This window comes from Acanthopagrus latus, chromosome 16 (genome assembly GCF_904848185.1).
Source record: "Acanthopagrus latus isolate v.2019 chromosome 16, fAcaLat1.1, whole genome shotgun sequence".
In the NCBI taxonomy this organism is placed as follows: Eukaryota; Metazoa; Chordata; class Actinopteri; order Spariformes; family Sparidae; genus Acanthopagrus; species Acanthopagrus latus.
Window position 1 is genome coordinate 24,217,346 of NC_051054.1, and position 25,623 is coordinate 24,242,968.

A 25,623-nucleotide genomic window follows, 5' to 3' on the forward strand; every position below is an offset into this window, starting at 1 on the left:
ACCATTACCTCACCGACAAGGAACACGCATTGAAATAAATGAAACAATGAACTTATATCTGCCAGGCTGAGGCATCATTGGCTGAGACAAAATGTTAATCTTTATATATGATAAAAAATAACATAATGTTGCTTTAAAATGAGATTTTGACAGTAACAGCATTGCTAAATGAAGCACTCTGATTATACACATAGTAAAAGTATAAATATATGTAATACAAAAATATTCCATTACAGTATTATGTAACTAAGTATGAAATGTAAGTACTGATAATGCAGTTGCTCCTCTGACTCTACTATTACTATAGTGTCACATACGTGCAACTATGTGTCGCATTGTAAAATCAGCTTTAGTGGCCAAGTCTGTGCATATACATACAAGGAATTTCACTATTTTTTCCCATTGTTCTAAATGTAGTTAACCCTTTAAGCCCCAAGCCAATTTTCTAGGGTTAGGGTTAGGGCGATTCACGAAGTTTGATGTTTAGTTGTTTATTTGAGTAGTGTTTGGGTCATATAAACATGTTTTTTTGTTTTTTTTTCACACTGTAGCCCAGCTTCTGCTGTTTAATTTGATATAAAATATGACTATATTCTTTCATAATTAGTACAGTAGTGGCTCTGTGGTTGTTCTGCATGTCTTAAGGGTTAGGGTTAGGGTAAAAAACTCTGAGGTCCCCCAATTGGGGGTTAACAAGAATAGACATAACAGCTAAGAACAAGGACAACAAGGTAAGTAGGAAAATGTAGACAAAAGTTGAAAGGAGAACAGAAACTCTATGTATAATAAGTCAAATACAGTCAATGACAAGATTATTTATTTCATGCATTTTGCTTCTGTTACTGTTGCTCCCATTTCAAATGTATGTCCAGTTTTTCTTTATTTCTTTTACAATAGTTTGATGATGGACATACACCTTAAGAATTAAGAATATTACTGCTTTAAAGTGACCATTTTACTATATGGGATGACAATTAAAACAGAATTATTGAAACATGATGTAAATTGTAGAAAAAGGGTAATACTTTACAAGTGCTATAAAAACTATTATAATACGCAAATACTGTGCTATTGAAAACTGCCATGCAGAAATACACGCACACACCCACACACACTAAACTGTAACATGTTTCTACTATTTGCTACAATCCTTTTAGTTTACACTGATTATACATGTGAAAATGAGTTCAGGAAACAAACCTTGAAGAATTTCGTGGGCGAAGTAGGGCTGTATGGCTGACTCATGTCAAAGCTGATCATGGAGGTGGACTCAGATTGAGGGTCCCAGTCCGATTCTGTCTGGAAACTGCACTCAGTGGAAACACTCATCTGGTCAAAGCTCCTGGTGGAGAGAGAGGAGGAAACAGGAAGAAAGAGAGAGCGAGAGAGAGGCAGAGAGAGAGAGAGGATGTTATGTCATTGTTGTTTTTGTTTTTTCTCACAATACAGAGTACTTATGATTTTATAGCATTATATCATTCTATTTTTTAATAGATATCTCTGTCAATGCGTACTGATTTTTCAATGACTAATAAAAGATAAAACAATAATGAAAGCAGATATAATATTTATAATTCATATTACCATAAGAGCATGATCACAGAACCTTAAACATAAGCTGTTTTGTTTGTCTACTTCAAAAAGTTACGTATAGGATCATGGGCGGTGCTCAGTCAGTGTTCACATAATGTTCCAACCTTAGACCCAAACTTACTCCAATCTGCTGTGGAACATGTTTGTTGTCTAATTGTCCTTAGCTGCAGTGATGTTTTCCATTTGTGTTGAGTTGGAAACAAACACACACACAGAGGAGACAGACAATATGACACTTGATAGACAACATTCACTCCCCAGCAGTAAACCACACACACTGAGCAATTAGAGTGCTTGCGGGGATTCTAGAACACATGTGAGGCATGAAGAGGTGAGTCTATTTCAAGAGGAAGGGCTTTTCTGCAGCTGTAGCTAGTATGCTATAAACAAATCACACCCAGTCTGGAACTACAGTCTTCTGAGCAGCCTAATACACTAACCGACATCAAAACTACACATTTGCTAAATTTAGACGTCAAGCTGTGTCTGTATGATAGCACTATTAGACAACATAATCATGAGTTTAAAAGCACGAAGGCCACAAAATGGCAGACTCCAGGTGTGATATGATTTATTCTCCCAAAATGCAACATATCCAAAAGAGAGGACATTAATCCAAGGCTGTTTCAATTTCGGTAATTTTTTTTTTTCCAATAACAGCACATAGAATTATGACAGCGTATTGTTGGCTGCTGTGGCATTCATTTTGCAGTAGTTCCTTTAGCAGCACCTTTCCCACAGTCACAAACACATGAAACAATACGTTGTTTCTCCATAAGGGGGCAGAGCTAGACTGACTCTACAGTCAAGCTGCCGAAAAGATAATTCACTTGACATTACAGTTTTGCAGTATTTACCTGTTCTAATATGTGCCAAGACTTTGAAGTCAGCCTCCGTAACTGTTGACTGACTGCTGTGCTGACTGAGCGCATTATGCAAATGTATGGTCATTTACTTTGTGAAGTTATGTTAAATGATCACTGTATAGTACATGGATTGCTGTACTGACAAATCTGAAAAGTCAGAATAAAAACAGAGGATCCAGAGGGTTTGTACAGAGAAAATCAAACATATTTCTATACTTTGTACAGGCTGAGCAGTGGGATGAATCAACTACACCTCACCAGGTATGAACCTCAGTAGTTTCATGTTTGCACATGATAAAACAGGCTGATGATCTGATTGCACAATTTGTTGGAGCTAGTTAACTCCTCCTTTTTTTTTACATGACCAGAAACATAGACCTACAGAGTCTATCACACTGTTGGCTATGAGTAAGCTTTTATCTATTAATGTTTATTTAAATTGCCAACTACCATTAGTTATATATATTTATATATAAATAATATTTATAAATATCAGTGTATCTTTTCCTATGCAGTCAAACAGAGTTGTGGATGGGACAGATGATTGTGAAATGGCAGGGCAAAGGGTCAGATTACCCACCAACTAATTAGCAAAATGGATTTGGACATGCCCTGAACATACAAGCGCAATACGCCTCAGACCAACATCATTTGAGTTTTATTAAACGTTTGAATTTTATTCATGTTAATCAGACCAGTGGTTCTCAAACTTCACATCAGGGGCCTCTTAACTGACAAAATTAATCCCTGAACTCCATTTGGATAAGATTTTGTCCCAAGGTCCCCATCTGATAAGGATTTTGCTTTCAAATTTTTTTCTATCAGTAAGTGTATGACATCGATAACCTATATTTGAGTTATACATTGATAGATTCTTACGATCAACAAGATCCTTGTTAAAAACCATTATTCCCCTTTTTGCTGGGGTACCACCAGAACCATCTCGAGGATCCCTTGGGGTCTGCAGACCTGACTTTGCGAACCGGTGAATAAGCCAGTTTTCTCGCTTTTCCAACTGTTCGTACTCCTAAAGATGCTTCTTCATACATGGTTAAGCCAGCTAAGGCGGTTTCGCTACCAGTTAGTGAGGCAAATAATCATCTCCCATCTTAAATCATAACTATTCATACTCTTCACAACATTCTTGTACTTATTTATACTTTAAGCCAACTCCATTCAAACAAGAACATGTTCTAGATCTGCCATGTATTATGACTTTTATTCAACTTTAAAATCCCACTCAGTTAGACTATTTCCCACATTTCCAATAGGGGTGGTTAATCAGCCCAATTTCCTGATTCAATTCCGATTATTGAAGTCTCGATTCGATTACAAATCGATTTTCTATTATTAACATTTATTGATCTTCCATTTAACATCAGTCAGCTGCTGAATTATTTTACTTCTCTAACACCTCACAGCACCTTCAATATTGTATAGTGTAACTGTATATCAAATTATTATATACAAATAAATTATTATCATTACTCTTTATTTTGTTTTAGATGTAGTCTTTCACTGTTAAAAGAAAGCTGCCAAGCTCAGCAGCCTTGTCACATTGTCGGTGACGAGAACCAGGTCGTGTTTCTTTATTCCCCACTCGTCTGCCATGGCTTTGAGAAACTCACACATATTTGCGCCTGTGTGGCTATCATCCATAGCTTTCGTCTGAAGCACGTAGGACATTCGCTTCCATTAACTGCTGACATAATGAGCTGTAATGGTCACATATGAGCCTGTAGCTCTGGATGTCCAGGCATTGCAGGTTATTGCTACCCTGTAAGCAGAGTTGAGGGACTCTTGCATGGAAAGCTTTATCTCCTTGTAAAGATTTGGAAATTTGGAATCGATTTAAGCGTGAAAAAGCTCCGGGATGGAATAACATATCTTGGCTCCAGACTGTGGACCATGTAGTGGAAGCCAGTAAGAGGAGGTTTGTATTACAATAAAAACACTTTTAAAATTTTAAAAAAAAAAAAGATCTTTGGAAATTTAATAATCGACTCATAATTATCAATATTATAATAAATACTCGATTTTTTTCATCACCCCTAATTTCCAACTCTTCATGCTCCTTCAGTTGCTTTCAACAAATCTTAAAACATTCTACATCTTTCAGATTCAGGTTTGAAAGCCAACACTGCAGTTTAGCTTCAGCTTGTAAAGATAAAGCAGTCACGCTGCAATTTCTTGAGATATTGCTTCTCTCATTGATTTATATTCTGGCATCGGATTTCACACTGGGCTGTCGTAGCACCAGAGCAACACTAGAGGTATATGCCCTACAATATCAGGTTGTTGAGCCAAATTCAAAACATGTGTAGTGTTGTTGAAAAGAAGTAGTATTAGTAGCTATCTAAAACTAGCTTGACAGTGAATTATCTCTACAGGTATAGGAAACATAAGCAGCTCTAACCAACCACAGCAACCGAGGCGCATGTCATGGAATAACCCCCAAACATAAATCCATCTTAAAAAAATATATGTATCCAGGGCCAGGGGTCATAAAAAACAGTTACTGCTCAGTCTGAGAGGATAATTGCCACCTTTGCACCCTTACCTAAAAGAACCAAGCTGAGAATAACCCCTGACCCTATTAAGGTTGAAGTTACAAAATCAGTTGGGGAAAATGTGTTTCTCCAGCACCCTGTCAGGGTGCAGGCACAAACTAGCTTCAACTTGTCTGAACCTTTTCCTTGTTGCACCACAGACAAAAGCTCTACTGTCGTAAGTGCACAATTTAACAAGTGCACAATTTAACAAGGAATGTTTGCTGTTATGCCCTTGTACATCTTGAACATATGTTCATCTGGTATCCGGTAAAGGTTTACCTTTAAAGATGATTTAAACTTTTATGAAAATGATATTCAAAAAAAGGTTAGATATAGAAAAGTGGAGTCTCCTGACAGCTCTTAAAGGAGAACTTCGGTTGATTTAAACATGCAGCTTCATTGCTCAAGCTACCCTTGACTTGCCGGTACCGAAGACACAAACACATTTGGTCCAACCATTACATTCATTCATTTTGAGTCACACACACTACAGTGCTGTGTTGTAAGGTGTCTGCTGATGTTGCATAACTTTTGGGGTGAGATGTGGAGCATGTTAAGAAGCTTAAAACACAGTGTAAAGTTCTGACCCCATGCTGTTATCTGTCAATGCTAACTCTCCATTCACGGAGCCCTGTAATGGTTGGACCAAATGTGTTTGCGTCTTCGGTACCGGCAAGTCAAGGGTAGTTTGAGCAATGAAGCTGCATGATTAAATCGGTCGAAATTCTCCTTTAAGCCTACCTTTGCTGTCATCTTATCTAATCCTTTTTTAAGACAGCTAGTAAACACAGTCACTGGTGGACTCTGAATAAATACTGTGTCACTGTTGACATGTTGCAATTCTACATTCTAGACTGCGCACAAAATCAACAAAATTGGTGAAGGCTGAAGGGGAAAAAACATGTAATTATTACTGCATGATTTTTGGGAGCATGAAATGAAAACTTTTCAGAATCTTTGGGTTTTTGCTGTTAGACACAAAAAAAGGTGGCACAATCTGTAGAACATGCAAGGCTCATACAGTTTGTGCACCTACCTTTAGAATGCCATGCAAAAATCAAAACCTGACCAATAAATTGTTTATAGGCATTTAAATTTTATAGGACAAAAGATGAAAACAAAAAAGATTATGGCAAATGAAAGTGTTTATTTTGGCACAGGAATCAACATGAATAAAATGTATTATTTTTATTGTTGTTTTTTTTTCTTTTTGATAAAACAAAAGGGCTCAGAGCCTAATGGCAATAGTGAAGACAAGAATGATCAAGGGAAATCATGTGTGACCAGAGAACAGATGCCAATGGATCGGTAATATGGTATAGACGCTTCCAAATAAATGCTGAATCTTTCCAATGTAGTGATACAATTCAATTTGAAGTCACTTGTTCCTTGTTTTTGTCTCTGAAAAGGGTAAAACACAAATCTATGAGACACACACTGTTCATAAGCTACATTAATTTAAAACAGGAATCCTTACCCAGGCATTTGCCCACACAAACTTCCACCAAACCTCTATGAACTTGAACTGCTTCAGATATTCAGCTCACCCACAAAATAACACCTGACTTGATCAAACATTATGGTGCCAAGAAAAAAGTTATCAACACAAACTCATCTTTCATTGCAGAGGAAAAACCAGGCAAATAAAACAAACACATTCCAGTGAGCCCAGCAAACCTGCAGACTTGTGCAGGGCTACTGTAAACTCAAACAAGGGATGGAAAGGATTCAACTACTGACTCACCCTCTGTTGTGTCACGAGGGGTATAATGAGTCACTAAACTAATATAAGAAAACTAAAAACCCAGACCATACTGAAGAAGGGCACTGCTTGATGACACAAATTGTGCACGGCTGGACTGCTACCTGGTGTAAGGGCCTGCTCCTAGGTCAAGCTGCCCAACAGGAAACTTGGAACATACCACTAAAACTAAGTGCAACGCAGCAAAAATTTTGAGAGTCAAGCTTACAATGGGTCTAATTTCCTCTTTTCATACTCAGACACTACAGAAGTTTTCTTTATGGCTGAAACTGATGTTATGCTATGCAAGGAGTGATACATTTATAATGCAAATCCTTAGACTAACCTGAAGCACTGCTGACAAGATATAAATAGGCTCTAACATGGCTTCACACTATGAATCAAAAACAACCATTGTTTGTAAGAGCGACTGTGCAATAGGGAGTGCCTGGAACAGCTGCTGCAGGGTCGAGTGTTTGCCAGATGCTGGGCGGGTCTGCAACAACCAGTAGGCTGCAGCTACTACACTTCCACTTGGACCAATAACTGCTATGATAGCATGCAATGGAAACAAAGCCAACATGTTTGTGAATATTTTCGAGTGTTTTCCTTAACTGCAGAGCGCAGACATTTTAAAAAACTTAAGCCAAATTGAAGTGTACTTCCAGTATGCATGCTCCAGATGTATGGATGGCAATGTGCAGTGGAAGTAATAAAATGTATACAAGACTGTGTATTATTGTGGCAATCATCTACACAGACAGTTGTGATGTATACAACAAGAAGAAGCAGATGTCACTATTAATACTGACATTTTTATTCAGGAAAAGTAGTGTTGTAGTGTTTTCTCCCATTTTCTCTCTTTCAGTCTCCTGTTTTCTCTCTTTCACTCTCTTTTTCCCATGTTCCCTTCCCTGACCCTTCCCAACAGGTCCTGCATAGTGATCGCATGGTTGAGTGAGTGAGGGAGATCGAGTGGCCAAGACTGAAAGTTGACAGAGGAAAGCACTGAGGTTGTCCGTTTATGAGTAGATTTTAATTTCATGGCTTCTTTCACACAGGTATGGCTGTTACTCAAATTGAAGAAGTGATTTTCTCCTTTTTCCTTCCAAACCTACCATTTCAACCAGCTGTTTGTGATTGAATTGACTAGCTAACTATGCTCATCCTACCAATATATATGGCATGGAATGGTGGCACGTGGGCAGTCCACGTCTGTTCACCAGATCTGGGCCACAACAATACATAGAAGTGTTGAGGGAGGATTCAATGCAATATGTCTACGTAAACAGGATCTTTCTCACCAGCCCTAAAATATACCAGATTCATTCATTTTTTGTCATGCAAAAATGAAAATGGATACTTTGAGGCACATGCTGTATAGTTCAAAGCAATAGAGCAGATAAGACTGCATGTCTGAGTCAGCTCACAGTGTTTGCCTAATGCCAACTGGAGCGAATACTCCTATTATAGTCCTCGAGGTGTGCTTGTGTGAGAACTTTAAAACTCTACATGAAAGTTTGCTTGTGTGTAGAGTATGTTATAGATATAACTTGTGTGTTTAAAACCCACCCATAAAGTAATGCACCAATACATATGAGTTTCAGGAGCAAAGCTAGGTCATACTGACTGTTATACCTGCATGTTTGCTCTTTCAACATAACTTTAATTAAGTAAGCTGTGTTTGAGAGCCTATTGCAGCACAAAAGGGCAAGGGCGAACAATGAGCTGGGGTTAGGTGTTTACAGTGGAGTTAACACTTAGCCTTCCTGACTGCCATTCAGTGTGCAAAACACAGCCATCACCTGTCAAGATGAATTCAGGATGTATAATAACTGACAAAAAAAGAAAGCGACAACCATACAATCCAAAATAAACAGATGCACACACTTGCATATAAAATAGCAAACTGCAGTCATAAAATATAACTTCACTTCACTTTTTACATTGTAGGTGTTGGGTTCTAAAAGCAGTCACTGGTCTAGGATTGCACTATAATACTGTTGGACTGATGATTCAAAGTTTAGAAACAAATTATCAATTATAATTTGTCCTCACAGGATACTGATACTTAACTAATAAGCTGCCTCAGTTTCCACAGTACAAGTGGTGCTGTGTTTCTGAGTGGACAAGTACATACTGTTTTTGACCAATTATGCATGCATGCTGTTGAAGTTGTGGGCGATACTGCAGTATGGCTCTCAACCTCTCCACAACGCTCTGGTCATACAGAGGAGCACCTTCAGTGAGAGACTAATTGCTCCCAGATGTATCACTGAGTGCCACAGGAAGTGATTCCTGACTGTGGCCATTAAACTTTACAACTCTTCCCTCTGATGATCAATTGCTATAGATCAGTGGTCCGCAATAAAAAAGTGGACGATGAAAATCGGCAATCCAAGAGGAATGGACTGAAAAAGGACCAATGTGCTTAATATGCCAGGAGACTATAGCTGTGATGAAGATTTCCAATTTGAAATGGCATTATGAGATGAAGCATAGGAATTTTGAAGAGACATTTCCTCAAAATTCAGAGGTAAAAACAACAAAAATAAATGTACTGAAATTGTCATATCAAGTTGCAAGCAGGATTCTTGTCACCTCTATGGCACAACAACAAAAAGCAACAGAGTGCTCACTTAGAGTGGTGTTGATTTTAGGTAAGCACAAGAAGCTATTCTCAGATGCAGAAATAATGAAATAATGTATGACTGAAGTGATGGACACAATGTTTGAAGGCAAACAAAAAGAGGAAATATTCAACTACGTATTTTAAATTATGTCGAAATGGAAATGACATTCTATTTTAGATCGTATTTTTGTTGTTGTTTTGAATGAAAAGGACATTTTGTTTTGAATATTACAGTATTATTGCCTGTGGCCTGACCAGCCTCAACACATGGACCTTTTTTATTTTTATTTTATTGTCTACTTTTTATTTATATCCTTAATCTGTATCTCTTGTTTCCATTCATGCTGTATTTCTATTTCTACTTTGCACTGGGCATCAGAACGAAAACAATTTCTCCCCTGGGATTAATAAAGTATTCTGATTCTGATGTTGGTCTATTGGTGAATTTGCATAAATAGGCTTCGCAATGTCCCACTAGAGCTGTCTGAGGTAAAAAGTAAAGCATGCTAATAAAAGCTCAGTGTGGGAACATCTCCTCTAGAAAGGCAACAAAGGCATATGTATGTTGAAATGTGTGATACTACTTGTAGTAGTACTAGTGTTACTCACATCACTGCTAGCCAGGGAGAGAAAGTGTGCACGCTGTTTGGGAGACACACCCCTGTTCAGGAAATCCATTCCACAGTTTGCAGCCAGCTAGCAGGCTAGCATTGAGCAGCAATGTGGCTAGCCAACATGTCTGCTGTGAGGCGTAAGATCCCTCGCAACGTACAACACCACTAATGCAATTAAACATTTGATTCATCACTTCTGGAGTCATTCCAAAAGCAAGGTAAACTCCAAGCAGACAACGTGAAAGCTAAAGGGTATACCAAGAAGTTGCTCAACTTCATCATACTCGATGACCGATTGTTATCAGTGGTGGAAAACGCAGGATTTCGCAGCCTGATTGAACACTTGCAACCACGGTATAGTTTACCATCCAGGAGATACTTATCTGAGACTGCGCTACTTGAACTATACAACTGAGTGTCAACCAAGTTAGCTTTTTCTGATTTCCTTTTTTAAATGTGGATCGGTACATCCCTAGTGGAAACCAGGGGACTCATAGTATTAAATGTGCTTGTGTATAGTTACACCTCTATGCTGGCCCATTGAATATGTAGCAGAATAGGTCCTGCTGGCACACAGACTTTACACTTTGATGATGTCACAGATTTTAAAATCTCTTTTCTCAACTCAAGGAAAGTTTTGCAAATATGAAACCTCCATTAGTTTAAGTTCCATAACAGAAAGAGTCGTGAAGAATTATGTATGCAGTTGGTGGTGTCCCGTCCACAGTTTTACAGACCTCTCTTTAATAATAGTTTATGAGGAAAATGTTCTTTGGGCCACAGGGGAATTTTTCACTGCAATACCACAAGTAGCCACTGAGCATAACTGAAAGCAAGGCTAACCAGTTCCATTGTACACGGGGCTATAACACAATCATGTTTAACTGCCTTTAGCTCCATTTCGCTTTGAGCTGTTGACAGATCTGTCGGCCATAAACACATTTTACTGCCACTGCCAATCACTTCAGAAAATGTGGGACGTGGGAAAGAGACATTCCTCTGAAACATGTGGTTCATTAAGCCAGAAATTAACAACCTCCACACATTCAACCAGTCAGTAAGTAGTCATGAGAGTGGTTATACGACCCCGATTACAAAAAAACGAGTAATGTCGCAATGTCCTTCATATAATCATGTGGTTCACAAAGTAGTAAACCTCAACCCATCTTTGCTTGTGAGCGACTGAGCCTTTCAAGGATGCCGTTTTCATTCCCAATGGTGATATTATCAATTGTTATCAATGAACCTGTGTACCTGTGGAATTTTCCAAACAGGTATCATATTAGCTGATTATTATGTTCTGTTTTGTTTTACACAGCATCCCAACTTTTAGGGAACTGTGGTTGTATATTACAGACAGACAGTGTAATACATATCATAATTAGACTAAAGAACAACAAAATATGCACATCAAAGCCACAGGTGCAATGCAAGACAAAGGATCTAATTAAAGACGTAACGTAATTAGCACTTTCAGTTTCTGTAAAGAGAAAGGCTACTTCTCAACCTACAAAGCTGTTTTTAGCTTCAGGAAAAATAACAACCTCTCAACGGTTCAAACAGAAAACACAATATATTTCACAGCAAGCTCCCTGAAGCGACATACTTTACACGTGATTGAATTCATTATTCTCTCCTAACCCTCCCTACAGCATACCAGGAAGTCCTCTTTACCCCACCTGCACAACTATCTCCTCCAAGTCATCTTGCAAAATCTGTCTCGGTCAGAATAATCTAGACAGCACACAACTGATCAATATTGAATACTCGATATGTAATGAAATGTTGGTTTGTTAAAAATGTCACAAAAAGTCCCAGTCCCAAATTTAAAAGCCCTGTAACCTTTTAAAGTGAGGCAATATCTGTTTAAGGATGCAACAGGTTTGGCAGTGTTGTTCAAGTAGTTGCTATAAACTGCAACATCAATGACTCAATCAGCAGTAAATCATTTCTTATCATCTGATCTGCTTGAAAGTGCTTTTAGTCAAAAGCTTTCCCTAACTAAGTGCATTCCTGCAAAGAGAAACCCATGACAGGACAGACCAGAGAAACAGTAGATTAAAGAAGTGGATCACAACCAAAGGAAGATCTCCTGACATGGACAACATGACTGAACACATTTTTCATGCTATGCATATCTCCCTTTCTAATAACCAGCTTGAAATAGTTTGAAAGTTCTCAGTGAAAACTGGAAGAACTGTTCATCCTCTTCCATTCTTTGTGTCTCACACTACAATTCTCACTAATAACCTCCTGTAACTGCTCAGTTCTGACAGCCAACAGTGTCTCAGACCATGTTGAGCACACAGACAGTCTGAGCCTTCAGATCTGACAACACAAGTTTGGCCCCTGAGCAAACCCACTCAACAGTCCAATATTTGATCCTTTGTCAATTCTATTTGAAATCTTACTGCGATAAGAAGTTTTGCTCATAAAGTAAAGTGAGTTTTAGCTCTTAATATCACATCATAAGACCCTCATCATCACACAGCTGAACCTAGTACTGAATTACGGCAGGGTTTGCAACCTTCCTACTTTTTTGCCTCACAGTCATTTGGATAATTGTATGTAATATAAGTTAAAGGATGGGAACACTGTGGCACCGAAGTTTAATGTGGATTGATAGGCACTGTGACTGGATGGTGCAACTTAGCTAAAGCAGTGATTTTTATTTATATGCCTTTAAGTCAATCAAATGTTCGCTTGTTTATTTTGGCTTTTTAACACCACACCCTGCACCCTTGTAACAGCACGAATCAGCTTCTGAAAAAGGGTGTGACAGGTTGATCTAGTTTGCTAGATTAAATCATTTTGCTTCCCTGTAAACAATTATCAAATACCTTGGTCAAAGCTACCATACTGAACTTTTTTGTAGAGCCTACAGACTTTTGTATGTTGAAGACAGGCCCAAGCACCTTCGCTCTCAAGCAAAAACAGCCCCCAAACAAATTAGTACTGGGCGGTATGACCAGGCATACTGCCCAGCATGGTGCGACGCCTCGCAGTCGCACCATGCCTGTTTAGAAGCGCAACACTGAAAAGGGTCCGGTCTGAAACAGTGTCGCGTGGCCCACTGTGTAATCAAATACACCGGTATGGGGCCAGGGCATATTAAAAATTCATATCATAACGAAAATATAGCCTACACCAGTATTCGCTGTGAGCCGATATAACGCCCAGCACTAAAATAAATCCTCTGAACTTTTTACAATTCCTGTGTATTATCAGTGACTTTGACCAGGCTGCGCTTACTCTGTTCTCTGTGTACATGATTTTTTTCCCAAGTACTACAATGGTCACATTCCAGTAGGTCACAGGCCTGGAATCCAAAAGTGCTGTGACATAATTCACCTCCATTATTTTGTCAAGGCAGAGCTGATGCAGTTGTTTTCCCTACTGTACCACAGATGCAGAATATGGGGGAAATGTGTGAATTGTCCAGGTTACCAGTTGCTGAATATCAACAAGTCATCATTTTGTGTTAGTTCCTATTCTTTCGAGTAAATTGGTGTTTATTTTGTATTTTTACTCCTTACATGGCATACACTGATTTTGCATCAAACATAAAGAATTTTCCTGAGGGAAAAAACGTCCACCATATTTCATATTCTATCAATAGTCAATCGAGAATCAGAAACTGTTTAAAATCTGCAGCCATTTTAAATTATTACACCTAGCTGAGTGGGAAAACCAAATCATTGTCTTATTGTGCACCCTTTTGTTCTGTTCCCTTGTTATTAAACAACTGACAGTGACATTCATCTCTCTCACCTGTGTGACAGTGCACCATGGGTACAGGTATCATCGCTGCTCTGACTTCTGTCCAAGTCATATTTACCAGCTTAGACACATCATCAACTTGATGGAGTGACATTTAATTGGACTGAACAGGAACATGTGTCATACTTGCACCACAGGTTTTTCATGTCAGCGTGATGCAAATCTGCCATACTGATATCACAACAGCATCTGTCAATCATACCTTAATTAACCTGACAAGGGCTGACAATAACACCTGCCTCAGAGACAATAGATCACAACACATCAACCACTTGGCTTGGATGCAGAACAATATCTTTGAAACATATTTGAAGAAAAATGAAGAGAGAAATGGAAATATCAAGGATAAATAAAGAACTGGAAACGTCTTTGACCATTTTTAATGAGCACTTGAGGTTTACCAGCTTCTTTTTCAATCTTTAATCTATGCAGGGAAGAGTGACTCAGAATGGCTATTTGCTGCCCAGTTCCCCACATTCCCATCAAGGAGCTGCCAGACTCTTGGCCTGTCAGCCAGTGAGAAAGGATTAAGGGGATGGAGGTCAAATGCCTTGCCTCAGGCCACCTTAGAAGAATGGGGACAGTCTCTGCATCACATGCAGTTTCAGTAACTTCCAAGAAGAGTAACATTCAATACTTTCAGCTGCTCTTTGTCTTTGCTGTTTGGTTATCTTGTTTTGCAAAAGTTGCTGCCACACAAAAATGATGCATGACTAAACTAGTTCAACCATAACTCAATGCCACAGCTCCTAGTGCCAGGGGGAAAACAGTCTCTGTGACATTCTTCAGCTCCCACACTTCAGCTCTTCCCTCAGGTAGTTCAGCTTGTGAAATAGGGTACACTAGTTTTCAAAGTGCTGGCTAAGGTCTGCCAGGGTAATTTATTAATGGGAGACTCTGACCCCATTTATTGGAGGTATTTTTATTTCACTACAGTGGTAGGCTTATAACATACACGAGGATCATTTCGCCGAGCTAACGCTTGCAACATTCCCCTTAGCAAATCAAACCATCACCTATAAAATCAAGTAGTGAAAATTCATAATTTAACTTGTTTTCATCTTACCTGTGGCTACTGATGCTGTCCAGTTCATCGGTCTCAGGGAAGAACACATCTCCTCCCTCCTCTTTTCGCTTGGACTTCTTCCGTTTCAGCCTAAATGACAACAGCTTCTTTCCCTTCTTTGATTTCGGGGAGACGGGCAAACCATCATCCCCCATGGTAGCGTTGCCTCCTGGGCTGAGGGGACCGGGGACCGCCGGTAAGGTCCCCGGCTTGTCTGTTGGGCTTGTGGTCTCTCCATCTTTGGGGGGGCCAGACCGTTTGAACTCCTTGTTTTCTTTTTCAGGTGATTTAACTTTAAACAAGCTCTTTAGTTTCAACGTGCTGGACTTACTCATAGTGTCCGTAAGGTGCGGGAAGGAAAATAAAACTACGACGTGAGTTGTCCTACTTATAAATGCAGGAGGAGTGATTCACCAGGCTAACCTGCAGAGCGGGTTACCGCGAGGGCGGACCTGCCCACATTCGTCGCGCGCGCATCAGGTAAGAGAGCGCTCCACTCCAGCAGTGGCGACACACCCCACAGTGACGTCACTCTTCCGACTGTTAACCTTCGAAACAAAATGCCTTCACGTATTTAAGGAATATTTGTTCGAACACCGTTCCGTAAATTGTTGACATGGTGTGTCGCTTGAGGCTGTGTTAAAAGCGTACGTAATTTTGGTTGCCAACCCGAGTATTTAAACACCAAAGCTTTCTTTATCTTAACTTAGAATTAAAATGTAATTATGGTGATAAATACCCATTTGTTTCATTATTGTACAAATAAATGAAAGAGAGACACGGAGAAAGAAAGGGAATGTATTTTTCTCTGTGGAATGCCTCTTTTTAGTATTTAATTCTCTCTTTCATTGAAATGAAGTACTTGTGTTGCTCTCTCACTGAAATAGGCTATACACCAAATAAAAGCTTTTATTTTGAAAGCAACTCAGATCCTTGCTTGATGCCACTCACGGGCTCTTAAATCTTAAACACAGCGCTTAATAGTGAGTCTCGCTTTGATGCAAACCTCCATTTACCCTTTAATTACCTCGTAACACTGTATGTAACGTTTGAATGCAGTTTCTGGTTGTTTGTGTGTGGGAGTGAATGTATGTATTTTCCTCTTCTGTTTAAAAGAGAATTTAAACAATAAAAAATCCCTACATAAAACTAATAGTCAGTTGTGTTCACAATTATGATCATTAGAAATTAATACTCAAGTTAACACATAGTTTGCATACATCATTTTTTAAATGTTTATGCAACAGCATATGTATATATGTATTATATATAGATATATCATTCTGGCTATGATCATATAAATGGAAGTCATTGCTCATTATAATGCACCTTTTCCATTATGTCTGTCAGTCTCAAACTCCACTGATTATCTGCTATCCACTGAAATAACAGCTCTATCTGCTGGTCATACTGAGGAAAAGCATCAATGCCTGATTTTATTTTTCATCAAAATCAGTTAATTATTCCCTGATAAATTACTAAAAATGTCAAAAAAACAAGAAGAACACAGTGAGAAAAAAGTTCTTGGATATGTCATTTTATCCGGCCCTCACCAGGAAGTTAATGGGGTCTAATTTGAGACCTGTCCTCCATCCGGTTGGTGGCAATCCGTTCAGTTGTTTTTGTGTGATCCTGCTGACAAGCAAACCAACCAACCAACCAACCAACCAACCAACAAACAGACATGGGTGAAAACAAATATCCAAAAATATTCAATTCAAATTGGTGGTTTCTGAAGTGAAAAAGTAAAGGATGAATTAGGCTAAATAATCTACAATTACAGAATAAATTCTTAAACTTAAAATAACATTAAACCAGAGAATACAAACGAAACCTGGCTGAGGTTTGAAGGCATGCATGAGATTATCAGTCATCTTGCAATGAATCATAGCTTGGGAAGCAAAAAAAACAAAAAACAAAAAACAAAATATGCATTGAGCATGCATGAGGGAATGCCCCCGCAATCCCCTGCAGAGCTACACAGCGTTCTTTTGTTTGTATGATCTATGTACAAAGGTGGGCAGCACAGATCAGTTTGAGATCAAAAGCAGGAACATCACAGAAGTACTGTACTCACAAACCACCAGAGCCCGTGCAATGTGGTTTGGCTTCATTTTTATTGAGATCTTTTTTAACTCTACAGTCATTTTGATGTAAAGCCCCCACAAACTTCTTCTTTACAAGCAGTTCTGACAACAGCAAAGGAGGAATATATTATTTTCTCTTGACTTGACAACAGCAGACCCAAAAGACAAAGAAATTACACAGGAGAGAATCTGCATCATTCTGCAAGGTATGCATGTTCTAAAAAAATTTAAGCACTAAAACCCTTTAAATTTTGTCTTGAATTTTGGTAACTTCATAATGTTTTGAAATGCATTTAGTATGCATTTATTATTTAATGAAATTAAAGGCTGGAACTGTAACAAGTGTTTTTTTTCTACATGTGATACATTTAGAAGCCTGAAACAGCACTGCACTGATCATGGTTAGGGACCAGATCAGATTTAAAGGACCGGATCAGATTTAAATCATTCAAATGATTGATCATTTTGAAAGATTCAAATTATAATTACTTCTTCTCTGAAAACAAAAATTACGCTGACGGAATGCTTTAAGAGATGTTGATGAAGGTTCTCAGTCATCCTGGTCAAGGTAATTCTAAGTGCTGTATCGTAGGCAACTGGACTTGTTTCAGTTCACGAAAGCTGTCAGTTCTGCAAAATATTTACAGAACACTTGAAGTTCTCAAAATGCATTTCTATAAAAACGGCTCATCGCTTTCCCGTTCTATTGTCTTCGTAAGCAGACATGTACAATACCTTCCTCATTGACAAGTGCTGCTACACCACACTATATTTAATCTTACTTTTGTGTTTTTTGAGAAGTGAAAGCTCTGTGACAAGAGATACTATCACATGCCATGTTTGTTCTTTAGATCAAGTTTTTGAAGAAGTAAGCTGAAGCATGCAATTTGTCTCCCACGTACTACTATTTAAATTGTGTGTAAAATGTGCTGTATTAAATGTGCAGCAAGTTTTGGTTGGTGTGACTAAATATCCATCAGTTAAACTGAAAAAAAAAAACAAAAACAAAAAAACAAAAACAAACATGAGAAATCTAATTTGATGACTTTGTTTTAGCTGTTAGTGTTTTTCAGTCATACATTGAGGATCTGATAAGGCTCTTATCAGTTTCTAAGATCAGACAAAGTACAGAGTGCAAACACCTGCAGCCTACCAATGCGTGCATTCACTTGATTTCTAATGGGACTGAAAATGGGTCATTCAGTACCAGAGGAAGAGCTTAACTAGGACACTGTTTTTTTTTTCCTGTAAACAGACATAATCTGTAATGTCAGTTTTACTCAGAGCATTGAAGTCTTCCCACGGAGTGATTTGTCACTTGTCATTGTGTTGATCTGCAAGGATATAAACTTTTTAAGTAGCCTAGTGGAAAAAACATTTAGATCTGTTACTCAAAGCAAAGTACTCAAAGTACTTTAATTTTGTAGTTGATTCTGTTTGGACTGCAAATTTGTTTGGACTGCAATGGCAATGATACCGTTAATAATTTATTTCATAAATGCTTTACCAATTCAGCTAGCATTGCTAACCGTAGGCACCACGGTCACATGTCCACCAGAGCCAATCACTGCAGAGCTAAAACCCATGACATACCTTAAGAAACAAGCAGTTTTATACCTGCAGCAGTGCGAGCTGGACCGGGATTTTGCTGGTAGTTTGGTTCTGTTTTGTTCTGTGCATCTAAACTGACTGTTGTGGATTAATGAGACTAAATGAGTCTGGACTGAGTCTGTTCGGTCTGAGGAGATCCGGAGATGCGAGGACAACAAAGTGGAATCGGAATCTGTGGATGTTCGTGTTTAGCTAGCTGCTAGTCGCTAGGTGACCCACACGGCCTAAGTCCTGTCTCGACGGATGCACTGGCAGGTCCAAAACTTAGGTTAAATAATGTCCGCCACTCTTTTTCACGAACATTGCCATCACGTTTGCTTTGTGTCTGGTGCAGGAAGAAACGGTAAAAACTGGCTTTTCTCACAAAAGTGTCCGCAAGCAGCAGGTTTGGCTGCTGAGGAACAGGAAGTTGTGGGAGGGACGGAGGCGGACGAATGACAGGCAACGGTTGGTGTAGAGACAGCAATATTGAGAGTTGAAAGATTTGTGACATTTTGCGTGTTTGGAGTATATAGTCAGTGTGTTATGTAGTGTTTGGTGTAGTGTGTTTAGTGTGTAGCGAAGTCGTTTTTTTGTTTGTTGAGTCAAAAGAATGAGGAGATGCTGAATGTGGAGCAGGCAGTGTAGCTGGAAGGAGCTCAGGCAGACCTGAGCATTGCCTTTAAATGTAAATAGTTACAGTTTACATGGTAAATTTTTAAAATGTATGCACATATTTAGCAAACAACAATTTATATTTGCATTATAAGTTTAAAAAATAGTTTGTTAAACATATTTGTGGTTTTCACAGTAAAAAAAAATAAAGTCTAACTTTTTCTACTCAGATTTTATGGTTTTTTTTGTGATTTTAGGTCCATTGTGTTAATACAGTATGTCAAAATAAAACAATAACTGTACAGTCACACAGGTGAGGTTGTGCTGAAAATAATGACAGCAAGTAAATAGTTTTTAAGGTGAAATATAATGGCAAAATCAAAAATAGTCAAAAATGACCAATTATACCTTGGAATATCGGAACCTCCCACTTTTCTATAGGAATACATGCTTCTTACAGGCAATGCACCAGTATGTGTGTGTATATATATTTGTATATGTGTCTGTGTGTGTGTGTGTTTATTTTATATATATATATATCTATATCTATATCTATCTATCTATCTATCTATCTATCTATCTATCTATCTATCTATATATATATATATATATATAGATATATATATATATATATATATATATATATATATATATATATATATATACAGTCATGGAAAAAATTATTAGACCACCCTTGTTTTCTTCAATTTCTTGTTCATTTTAATACCTGGTACCACTAAAGGTATAATACAATGAACACGACAAAAAATGCAGCTGATCACATAATACTTTATGTCCTATTTGACATTCTTAAGCTTAATTGTATTCCCAGGGTATATAAGAGGCCATTTCATGTCATAAGCAGCACTGCACATGCAAAGGCTTAGAGTGGTTTCCTGCTTACATTCAAGCCATAGCACAACTCAGAAGTTGTCAGCTCTCACATAATGCCTAAAACAAAAGAATTATGTGAAGCCACAAAGGCAGCCATGTTGGCACTGCTGGAAATTGGCATGAGTGAGAGACAGGTAGCAAAAAAACTAAAGATCTCCAAGACAGCTGTTCATTACAACAAGAAAAAACAAGCCGAACACGGCACTACCAAATTGCTACCTGGCCGCGGCAGGAAACGTCTCTCTACCCCACGAGATGACCGTGCACTCGTCCGTTCCTGTGTCAGGAATCGTCGTCAGACCTCCAGGGACCTTCAAAACGAGTGGGCACTGTCGAGAAATGTGACTTGTTCGGCAAGGACAGTTCGAAACCGACTTGTTGAAGCTGGTCTGAAGTCACACAGAGCACGGAAGAAGCCCTTCATCAACGAAAGGCACAGGAAGGCCCGGTTACTCTTTGCTAGGGATCACAAGGATTGGACTGTTGATGATTGGGCTAAGGTTCTCTTCAGTGATGAATCCAATTTTGAGTTGATGCCCACTCCAGCTAACTTACTGGTTAGGAGGAGGCCTGGAGGAGCCTACAAACCAGACTGTCTTGCCCCTACAGTAAAACATGGGGGTGGATCAGTGATGATCTGGGGTTGTTTCAGTATGAGTGGAACAGGGCAAATGCAATTGTGTGAAGGGCGAATGAACCAGGTCATGTACAGGGCTACTCTTGAAAACAGTCTTCTTCCATCAGCTGGAAAACTCCTCCTCCTTTCCTGCCTCGAATGACTGGATTTTCCAACAAGACAATGCCCCTTGCCACACAGCAAGGTCAGTTAAAGCCTGGATGGAGAACCACAACATTCGCACCATGCCTTGGCTTGCTCAATCACCAGATCTGAATCCAGTTGAAAACCTATGGAAAATCATCAAACTCAAAATGGAGAACCACAAGCCCAAAAACAAAGCAAATTTGTTGGAATTTGTGCAACAGGAATGGGCTGCTGTGACAGCAGAACAATGTCAGAAGCTGGTGGAGAGCATGCCAAGACGCATGGCTTCAGTCATCAAAAACAATGGTTACGCAATCAAGTACTAACTCCTGTGTGTATCATGTGTTTTAAGCAAACAGAAAAGAAAACATGGAATGCTTAAAAGCAGTGTTTTTGGCAGTACAGTGCCATAGCTATTGATGTAAGAACTTAAGTGATTTTGGTTACTATCAAGAAAACCATGGAAAATGGCTAGATATCAGCTCTTAAATTAAACTCTTACGAGCTATTTTTGTTGTTATCATTATATTTGTCCAAACAAATGTACCTTTAGTTGAACCAGGCATTAAAATGAACAAGAAATTGAAGAAAACAAGGGTGGTCTAATAATTTTTTCCATGACTGTATATATATATATATATATATATATATATATATATATATATATAGAGAGAGAGAGAGAGAGAGAGAGAGAGAATATATATATTACTAACCCTTGCTGAAACTCCTCGCTGTATTTTCTCTATTATCTTCTGTTTGGTGTAAGCAATTATCTTCTCCTCTGCAGATTAAAAACATGGATTCAGTGACTCAATACTACGATTATGCCACAGAAGATGGAGGACTCTGCAACTTGGACCCTAACCCCATGGAGGCCATCACCAAAACCTACATCCACAGCATCATCTGTGCCTTCGGCTTGGTTGGCAATGCTCTTGTGATTGTCACCTACATATTCTACAAGAGAACCAAGACAATGACAGACGTCTATCTTTTCAATGTGGCGATGGCAGACCTCATCTTTGTAGCAGCTCTGCCATTCATCATATACAATGAGCAGCACAGTTGGTTAATGGGACCAGTGGCTTGCAAGATACTAAGGTCAGCCTACAGTATTAACCTGTACAGTGGCATGCTCCTGCTTGCATGCATTAGTGGTGATCGTTACGTTGCTATTGTTCAAGCTAGAAGATCTTTTGGTGCTCGCTCACACACTCTGATCTACAGCCGCCTCATCAGCTCAGTTGTCTGGGTATTTGCTGTGGCTTTAACTCTGCCCACACTTATCTACACTGAGCTCTTTGAAGAGCAGAATCTGGGGCCTGAGCCTGTCACTATGACGTGTCAGCTGTCTTTCAACAACTATGAGATAGCAAAGCTGATGAAGGTGCTGGTTCCCAGCCTTCAGATGGCCATCGGCTTCCTGCTGCCTCTGTTGGTGATGGTGTTCTGTTACTCCAGCATTGTCTACACCTTGCTGAGAGCACAGAGCAGCCAGAGGCATAAGGCTGTTCGTGTAATTTTGGCAGTTGTTGTGGTTTTCATCCTTTGCCACCTTCCATACAACGCAGTTCTACTGGACCACACGTTGGCTCTTTTTACCGAGAGGAGCTGTCATGCAGAAAAGATTAAACTCCAAGTTCTGGCCATTTCAAGGAGCGTAGCCTACCTCCACTGCTGCCTCAATCCTATCCTCTATGCCTTCATTGGGGTAAAGTTCCGGAGCCACTTCAAGCAGATAATGTTGGACCTCTGGTGCTTTAGCAAAAAGTACATCTACAATGCTCGTTCATCACGCGGGACGTCTGAAATGTGTGTTTCGGCCCGCATGTCTTCAGACGGTAATAACAACATGTCATCTTTTACTGCATGATGTTGCAGTGGTAACTAGCAAAGCCATTAATAAAGTAGACACATAAGTGGAGATGATAGCATCTGAACAAAGTGCGCTTAAATTGAGTTCTTAAAACTTCTTAAATGTGAATATTTTGTGAAGGTTTCTTTCCTCCTCTATGACAGAATACTCTTTGAAATTAAAATGACAATGAACCTTGTACAGACTAAACGACAGTTAATATAATATTAGTTGCATCATGTTTCAACATGGTTCTATAGGGGGCACATTAGACCGTTACTTTCAAGTTGAATGTTATTTGTTTTATTGGAAAACCAAACATCTACCTGTACATAAGTAAAGTAAAACTGATTGTTAAATCTTTGGAAGGGTATTCTTGTGATTAAAGGGTAACATTAAAGTGTGTAAATCTTGGGGACTTCTACAGCATACATGAAAACAAATTTAAAGTCATTTGTGGCTCCGGAGGAAGCTACATGTAGTCTGATACAGCCTGGCTGTATCGATTTGATCATTTGTTTTTGAACTGTCCATCATGGGTTTACCAGAGTTAAAGGAGCGCAATGCTGGACCAGTGGTTTGTTTTTCAGAATTTGGTGCCTATATTACCCACAATGCAATTTAACCATAATTTATCAGATTATATGCAGCATCCTCTAGAGCTACAAAAGGCTTTCCATTACTTTTTTTCTCATATATAGTAGAACTCCCCAAGACCTATAAATGAACATTAATATGGCAAATTGGTGGAATTACCCTTGAGCACTGCACTTCCATTGAATAGATTTTGGTTACATTGTTTATCTTCCATAGACTCATTTTCAAGTGATTTGGCCATGGGTTAAAAGCCATGTTGTAGCAATAGTACTTTTTATGACACACTGAATTACATTTCCCCAGGCAGTGACATGATTAAGATGTTTTGTAAATGTTTGTTGTTTATTTTCTATCTAAATGACTTTGAGTGATTATGCTCATTTTTAAGACAGGATGCTAATGAGATCTCACATTTCTATTCTTCTGACATGTAATTTATATTTTGCAGAAAGTACACCTTAGACAAACAAACCATATTTGATAATAACAAGATTGTGTAATACGAAGTGTACAACAATTGAAAGGGAAAATAGTTCAGAAATAAAATGAAATAATTGATGTGTCACAAAGGTGAGCTGCGGGGCTACAAAGTCTCAAGTGAAAAACAAGTCAGGTAACATTTAGTTAGGAGTCTGATCTTGGAAAAACTGGAATCTTCTTGATCAGTTCTACAACCTTGGATCACTCAAAATGATCTGGCGGCCTTCTCTGCGACTGACGCGAACAGAAAGCTCTCAACCACTGATCACTGTCCAGTGAATCTGAACATTTATAGTTCTGTGCAATAAGTCTCTTGTCCATCATTCAGCCAAAGGTTAACAAACGTTTATGATGTTTAGTCCAAGAGCCTTGAGGTGTATAGTCCAATAGGCACAGTAGAGGGTCCTTAGTGACTGCGCAAATCAGGAAGATCCCATGAAAAAAGGTCTATTCATCCCATAGTCTATTTTTCACAGATTTAGAGATTTTGTGAATATTTTTCCAAACTGCGCTCCAAAAATCTGTATTCAGAATAATATCGAAATCTCTCCCCTAAATACTTGAAGGCAACTCCACACCTTGACTTGGGAGCCATTTGACAACTTATACATCTTTTCCTTTTGTCCCTTAATATATTTTGCAAGTGTTCTTCTAATTTTGATGGTTGGGGTATCATCACTGTCTCTCCAGAAAGCTGTGCTCTTATCTGCATTTAAGCTACACAATCTTTATCCTGTAAACCTTACTTGTTTTTGAATTGAGCAAATGTAAGTAGCTTTCTATCATTAGATTTCTGAATCCCATTTCTCAAGGGCTTGCCACCATGTGTCAATATATAGTTGTCCCACAAGGGAGTATCTGGTTAGTTGTTAGTTGTTACACTTAAAACTAACAAGGGATTGAAATATTTTGAGTTCTGCATAGTTCTCTATACATTTCTAGAGCTAAGTACTGTGCATACCCTATTTTGTTATACATTATAAAGATTTTATTTTGTATATCTGATTATATTCTTCTGTCACAATGAATAAACTTTTAAGTCTTTTACACTGTGGGACAACATTTAATTTCTTGACAATCAGATGCTGTGAAAACTGACGGTCTGTCTCAAAAAGCAATGCAGATAATCCTTATGTTTACAGTGTTGGTGTAACCTATTGATCATTACATAAAGTATGCTGTAAAAAAACAGATTTTACCATTGAATAGAACGTTAAGCGTGATAATGTGATTTGAACCAGCTTGTAAAATAACTACCTTCTCATTAGTTTTTGGGTGATAATTCAAGCATATTTTACCTGTAAGCACCATCTAATAATACCAAATGACTTGGTGTCCAGTTACTTGACATTTAAATCCTGAGTAGCATACCTGAATACTATGGCACACACCCATCTGTTTGTATCTTAAATTTCTGTGTCTTAACTCTAACTTAAGGTTCAATTATTTTTTCTGAGGATTGAAATAATATAACAGAGAAAGGGGAAGATTGTCAGCACACTGTCTTCCCCCAGAGAGAAGATGCTGCTGATAATGACCAATAACTCTTATCTATGTGGTGCAGAATTTTTGCCTGTTGTACTTCTGGTTGGGAGGAGATGGTGTCTGTGATGAAGCTGTGCATGCAGGGAAATGTACCTTGTACCTTTAACTGCCAAACTAACAATGACCTAAAACCACAATGAGACCAATGAAGCTGACAACAATAGCATGAAAGTCATTGGTGGTAATGGTTTTGTCCCTGCTTGGTTAGACATAACAACACTGCTCACAACTGTCTAGAGTACCAAAGTATATGACAAAAAACCAAACAGACAATTACTAGGACTATTTAATGCTCAGATATGTTGATTGCGCTGACCTCACTTCTTTAAGCATGACATTGCTATTTTCTGTAC

The 25,623-nt window shown here is 38.6% G+C and overlaps 2 protein-coding genes across 5 annotated transcripts in view; one reads left to right on the top strand and one right to left on the bottom strand.

Annotated features, from left to right (window-relative positions):
* crybg1a (crystallin beta-gamma domain containing 1a) overlaps positions 1-15,314 on the bottom strand; it is a 41,033-nt gene extending 25,719 nt beyond the window's left edge. For both annotated transcript variants that reach the window (XM_037072510.1, XM_037072512.1), the window contains exons 1-2: positions 14,845-15,314; positions 1,201-1,342 (exon numbers count right to left, since the gene is read on the bottom strand). In XM_037072510.1, the coding sequence (XP_036928405.1) occupies positions 1,201-1,342; positions 14,845-15,179 (477 nt within the window). In that variant the 5' untranslated portion in view covers positions 15,180-15,314. The remainder of the gene's footprint in view (positions 1-1,200; positions 1,343-14,844) is intronic.
* On the top strand, positions 15,186-25,028 carry ccr6b (chemokine (C-C motif) receptor 6b). Of its 3 annotated transcripts, XM_037072541.1 has the most exons (3): positions 15,203-15,324; positions 17,032-17,137; positions 21,581-25,028. In XM_037072541.1, exon 3 carries the CDS (start codon positions 21,590-21,592, stop codon positions 22,664-22,666), a length of 1,077 nt encoding a protein of 358 aa, XP_036928436.1. In that variant the 5' UTR covers positions 15,203-15,324; positions 17,032-17,137; positions 21,581-21,589; the 3' UTR covers positions 22,667-25,028. The 3 variants fall into 3 exon arrangements, with proteins under 3 accessions (XP_036928439.1, XP_036928436.1, XP_036928437.1); XM_037072544.1 differs by lacking the exon at positions 17,032-17,137 and having other exon boundaries at positions 15,186-15,324; XM_037072542.1 differs by lacking the exon at positions 15,203-15,324 and having other exon boundaries at positions 17,016-17,137.
* Positions 25,029-25,623: the final 595 nt, after the last annotated feature.